At 42.2% G+C, this 6,306-nt stretch overlaps 1 protein-coding gene across 1 annotated transcript in view; it reads left to right on the top strand.

Moving 5' to 3' along the window:
• Positions 1 to 6,306, top strand: part of Dnah14 (dynein axonemal heavy chain 14) — a 229,533-nt gene that overhangs the window by 73,421 nt on the left and 149,806 nt on the right. The window contains exons 26-27 of the mRNA XM_013346965.1: positions 2,531 to 2,762; positions 3,282 to 3,335. Of these exons, the coding sequence (XP_013202419.1) occupies positions 2,531 to 2,762; positions 3,282 to 3,335 (286 nt within the window). The remainder of the gene's footprint in view (positions 1 to 2,530; positions 2,763 to 3,281; positions 3,336 to 6,306) is intronic.

Raw genomic sequence — 6,306 nt, 5'->3', positions numbered from 1 at the left:
AAAGAAACTTCTCTGATCAGGAAGACATGGATGAGCAAATATCTCCGTAGTAAGATGTTGAGTCCTTTGGGAAAATGCCAAGTGTGGTTCAGCTGGATCTTGTAGTAAATGAATTTTCAGCTTTTAGAGGAAAATCCACGCTGACTTCTATTTTGGCCAAACCAGTTTGCATTCCCTAGCAGTAAATAAGTTTTCCCATTTCCCACAGCCTCCCCAGCATATGCTGTCATTTGCTTTATTAATCTCGACCATTCTGACAGGGGTAAGATGAAACCTCAAAGTACCTTTTGTTTGTATTTCCTTAATGACTAGGGATTTTGAACATTTTTAAAAGCATTTCTCAGTCATTAGTGTATCATCTTTTGAGAACTTGTTTAGTTCTATATCCCATTTTTTCACGTTCAGTCTTGTTTTAGTTCTTTGCCTATTCTAGATATTAACTCTCTGTCAGATGTATAATTGATAAAGAATTTTCCCCATTCTGTAAGCTGCCACTTTGCTCAAATACTGGTGTCCTTCACTATACAAAAGCTTCGTGAGGCCTTATTTAGCAACTGTTGGCTTTAGTGCCTGGGCTTTCAGTGTCCTGTTGAGAAAGTCCCTTCCTATGCCTATGAGCTCAAGGGAATGCCTTCCTGTTGACTCTTCAGGCTGAGGGTAATGGCCTTGATCCATTTGGAATTGAGTTGTGTGCAGAGTGACAGGTATGAATCTATTTTACTTCTACATGTAGCCATTCAGTTTGACCAGCACCATTTGTTGAAAATGCTATCTTTTCTCTAGTGTGTAATGTTGGCTTCTTGGTCAAAAATCAAATGTGTGTAGGTGTTTAGACTCACTCTGTGTCTTCGATTCTATCCCATTGGTCAATGTGTCTGTTTTGATGCCAGTGTCACCCTGTTTTTATTACTGTAGCTCTAAAATACGACTTGAAATCACAGAAGATGATAAAAGTTCTTTCAGTGGGCAGGATTGCTTTAGCTGTCCTGGGATTTTGAATTTCTAGATGAAATTGAAGTTTGTTTTGTTGTTTGTTTGTTCATTTGTTTTCTATTTCTGTGAAGGATTCTGTTGGAATTTTTATAATGATTGCAGTGAACATATTTCTTTTATGATTTTATGCATAAAAGGCCCTAAATTAAAGATGCCACCAGGGAACCTCTACAGCTGATCAAACACTTCTAGCAAAGTAGCAGGATGTGACATGAACACACAGAATCAGGGTAATAGTAGCTTCAAAAAAAGCATTTGGAAATGGTTCTTCTGTTTCTGTTTTGAAGAATAATTTGAGGAGTATTTGAGAATTGCTTTTGGTTTTTACAATATTAATCCTGCTGTTCCATGATCATGGGAAATCTTTCCAACTTCTGATATATTCTTCATTTTCTTTTTTCAATGTCTTAAAGTTTTTCTTATACAAATCTTTCACGCTTGGCTAGAGCTATCCCAAGATATTTTTGAGGCTATTGTAAAAGGTGTTGTTTCCCTGATTTCCTTCTCAGACTATTTATACATAGGAAGACTACTGGGTTTTGTGTGTTATTATTGTATCCTGCTACTTTGCTGAAAGCATTTACCAGCTGTAGACATTTCCTGCTGGAGTCTTTATGGTCTTTTATGTATACAATCATATCATCTACAAATAAGAAATTTTCTTTTTACTTCTTTCTATCCCATTTGTATCCCTTTGGTCTACTTCAGTTGTCCTATTGCTCTAGCTGAGACTTCAGATGTATGGAGAGAGTGGACAACTTTGTCTTGCTCCTGATTTTAGTAGAAATCCTCTGAGTTTTCTCCCTTTAGGAAGATAGTGGCTGTGGACTTGATATAAACTGGCCTTCTTATATTTAACTATTTTCTTTGTATTCCTAGTCTCTCTAGGACTTTTATCATGAAGGAGTGTTGAATCCCGACAAAGAATCTTTGCATCTAATAAGATGATTGTGTGGTTTTTGCCTTTTTATCTGCGTGTTTGCTTTTGTTTTGTTCTGTTTTGTCTTGTTGGTTTCTCTGTATAGCCTCTCCCCCCCCCAACCCCCTGTGCTTCTTTTTGTCTGTTATTGATGGACTCTGTTTATTGATTTGGGCATGTTGCACTGCCCTATGTCTCTAGAATGAAGCTAAGTTGATCACAGCAGAAAGACTTTTTGATGTGTTCAATTTAGTTTGCACATATTTTATTGAGAATTTTTGCATCTGTGTTGATAAGGGGGATTGGCCTATAATTTTCTTTATTATTTAATCTATGTATGGTTTTGATATCAAGGCAATAGTGGCTTCATAAAAAGAATTTGGAAATGTTCCTTCAGTTTCTATTTTATGGAGTAGCTTGAGTGTTGGCATCAGTTCTTCTTTGAAAGTCTGGTAGAATTCTGCTCTGAATCTTTCCGGCCCTGGGCTTTTGGGGAGATTTTTAATTATTGCATCTTAATATGAGGGGTTATGGGTCTATTTAAATTGTTTTAAAAGGATTATGTTTCTATATGCAAAAAAACTATTTTTGCTGAAATAATTTAAGTATTGCTTTCAGGCATTTGCGATATAAATGGGATGAAAAGCAGAAGTTGTGTTACATATCTCAAGGAAACACCAATTTTGTTTACGGCTATGAGTACTTGGGCTGTGCACCAAGGCTGGTCATCACACCCCTCACAGAGCGATGCTGGCTGACTCTCACCACAGCGCTGTCCTTCAACCTAGGAGGCTGCAATGCCGGGCCGGCAGGTGTAGGGAAAACTGAGACTATTAAAGACCTGGCAAGAGTAAGTAGCTACTGTATCCAGATGTTTGTCATGCAGACTTCAATTGTATCTTAAGTTTACACTATTCCCACTGTTAAAATGTTCATTGTATTTACCAACACATTCATGGCATGAAACACTCCATCAGTTAAACTGTGAATGCCTAGCACAGGAAGGTCTGGCTAAGCCATCGTCTTCGTGTTTCTCTGGAACACCGCTGCAGGAGCTGACCAGTTAGCAGGCGGGAGGTGGAGGGAAGTGGTCATTTCTACTCTGCTCTGTTATCCTAATGGTTTTGTTGTTGTGTAAATCATGACTGAAGCTTGAAATAGCCAACTCTCCGGCAGCAACCAATCTCATGCTTCCTCTATTAGTTCTGTGGGTCTCTAAACTTGATGTCTAACGCATTTTTTAAAACTAAGTTGTTTTTTTTTTTTCTCGAAAAGCTTAATAGAAATATTTTCTTACTCTGGCAGTTTAAACATCTTTATTTTATGGCATCACTCAAGAACTATATTAAAACAGTATTTTGTTTTCCAGAGCTATGGCAAACATTGTGTGGTGTTCAACTGTTTTGAAGATTTGGATTATAAGGTAAAGCGTAAGCTTATATCCTTAAATAAACTGTACGTGAAAAGTAATTCATTGAGGAATTAAAGAAACTAAGAAAAATACCAAAAAATGTATTGGTAGGAGTACACATACTATTAGTCTTTTAGTGAATAGAGAAAATAAGCCTAGAACCTAATTGAAAGTTAAAACATTATGTAAACATTACCATTTTTAAAGTGGTTCAACTTAATTCCTTAAAGCGTTAATTCTCAGTGTTTATGACGGAGGGATTCTTTTTAAACAAAACCTCACTTGCACAGAGCACGTGCTTGTGCTTCTTTGTTAATACAAATACAAATGTTCATGCTGGGCATGGTGGTGCACGCCTTTAATCCCAGCTCTCAGGAGGCAGAGGCAGGCGGATCTCTGTGAGTTCGAGACCAGCCTGGTCTACAAGCGCTAGTTCCAGGACAGGCTCCAAAACCACAGAGAAACCCTGTCTCGAAAAACCAAAAACTAAAATAAAAAACAATACAAATGTTTCTTACCTTGAACATTTAGCTACTGAAAAGGTAGTTGAAAAACTCAAAGAAGTTACAGTGATTAACATCAAAAAGAATTGTAAACATAATAATGATAATTGTCTAATAAGACATGTCTAATACAATCTTGAAATACTTTTATTAAAATTTCATGCTCCCCTATGTGTCAGATACAAATTGAATTCTAATTGTCACAGCACCGTAGTTTGGGGGCGTTGGATCCTACTGCTGGGACTGAATCCAGGTCCCTTGTGTTGCCAAGTGCCCTATAACTGAGCCACATTCCCAACTCTGTAACTTGTTTTACATGTTGATTAGAGCCCAAAATACCCCACAGTGAACAAATATTGACACTTAATACAAAGGTATCTGATTTTTTGCTTTTTTCCAGAAGCTTCTGTACCCTCCCAGACCCATGTGCTTTATTCTCTCTCCCCTCTCTATACCTGAGAACCCAGGCATTCCTCAACCTCTCTTCTGCCCATGAAGGTTTTTTGTTTTGTTTGGCATTGGCTCTGCTTGACTGTTTCCTTTAACCTGGTAGGTATTTACAAACCAACAGACTTCAATGCGGCCTTTTAGTGTTCACAGAAGGCTGTTGGTCTGGTTAACGCAGGCTTGTGGCTGCTGGCAAAAGGAGGAAAGGCCATCAGCTGCGTGCCTCTGCTGGGCGGGCTGTCAACTGTGTGGCTCTGCCAGGCGGACTGTCACTGTGTGCCTCTGCTGGGCGGACTGTCACTGACTGTCACTGAGTGCTTCTGCTGGGCCATCAGCTGTGTCTCTCTGCTGGGCGGGCTGTCACTGTGTGCCTCTGCTGGGTGGGCTTGAGTCTGGCTGGGATCTACCTGGCGCTCAGGACTTGGTTCACTTATCTGTGGTGCCAATCAGCTTGGTGTGTGTCCTCCGCTCCACATGAATAGAAAATTGTGTCTAGGCAAGAAGTCTTTCAAGAGCTGGGCTTTTGGCAGCTTTCGTTTCCCTCTGTGTTTGGTGGGCAGTGTTGTGTGCAGGAGGGAGCAGCAGCCGGTGGCACCTTCCAATGTCACCATCCTCCCACAGGCCTCTAGTATCAGGGTGCTTTATCCTGTTGGTGTTAAAGCTCCTATGTAGGCCCCGGAAGTTGAGATTCCTCTGCCTATGAATGCAGCTTACATTTTAATTTCCAAACAGCCCTTATTAGGATTCTCCACCCTTAGACATTAGCCAATGTAATGGTTCGAATGGTGGTCTCAATGTCAGGATTCCTTAACCCTTAACACTAGCCAATGTTACAGTCAGGGCCTGTGCCCTTGTCCCTATAGACTTCCTAGTTTTGTGAATTCTTCCAGTGCCTGCTTCCTGGATCTTTGGAGCTTTTCAGCCTGAAGTTTCTGCTCTCCACCTTGTCCCAGCTCCCCCTGCCATGTGCCCTTTGCTGGCTGCTCTTGAGTTGTCTGCTGCTGCTCGTCAGTTGCTAACCATCAAGCTAACCTGCCACGTGCACAGCTAAGCCTGCCAACTCTGCCACTACTGCTGTTGCTGCCTATTTTTGCCACTACTTTTCAGTCTCCGTGGCTACTTTCATATCGCCAGCTCAGCCCACAGTGCTAAAAACAGGCAAGAAAGGGCCATTTGTGAGAAGCCCTTACTCGTTAGTTTTTTGTCAGCCTGGCACCGCCAGGGTCAATAAAGAAGGAATTACAATTGAGAAAATGCCTCCATCAGATTAGCGTGTAGGCAAGTCTGCGGGACATTTACTTGATTGAGGACTGATGAGGGTGGACCCAACTCACTTTGGTTGCGCCTCTCTGGTGATTGACTGGTCCTGGGCTGAGTTAAAAGGGTAGTGGAGCAAGCCATGAGGAGCAAGCCAGTAAACAGCGTCCTCCATGGCCTCTGCTTCAGTTCCTGCCCTGACTTCCCTGCATGGTGGACTACAACTGTAAGCCTTAAAAAAAAAAAAAAATCCCATTCTTCCCCAAGTTACTTTCGGTCACGTCTTTATCACACCAGTGGAAAGCAAATGAAGACACTTATTATTGGACCTACAGTTGCAGTCTAGCGGCAGGAGCACCGGAGTCCCATCTTCCAGCAGACTCACCCGGTGAGCACAGCATGGTGCTTAGGCCTTGCCTTTGGCGTCAGTCACAGCCATAGAGGTGTGTGCTTGAAACAATCACAGGCTCCCTTTTTAGTGTCTGTCAGAGCAGTTCCCTGCCTAGGCTGTCAGGGGAAAAGCTCCCTCTGGCCCCAGCAGACATTGTTACAGTTAGTGTTCACAAGGCCGGTGATGGTTCAAAACAAACAAAAACAAAAAACCTGGCCCAGAGTCGCGGCGGAGCGGCGGCGGAGCGGCGGCGCAGTCGCCGCGGTGGCAGAGCGACACAGCGCTGCAATCAAAAATAGGCTCTGGGGGACCGGCGGCAACAGAAGCAAGCGGCGGGGACCGGCGTGGAGGCAGAGGCAAGCGGCGGGGTCCAGAGGGGTCCGGC

The sequence above is a fragment of the Microtus ochrogaster genome, chromosome 6 (genome assembly GCF_000317375.1).
Source record: "Microtus ochrogaster isolate Prairie Vole_2 chromosome 6, MicOch1.0, whole genome shotgun sequence".
NCBI lineage: Eukaryota > Metazoa > Chordata > Mammalia > Rodentia > Cricetidae > Microtus > Microtus ochrogaster.
The sequence above is the reverse complement of the archived record's forward strand: the minus strand, read 5'-3'. Positions and strand labels throughout refer to the sequence as shown.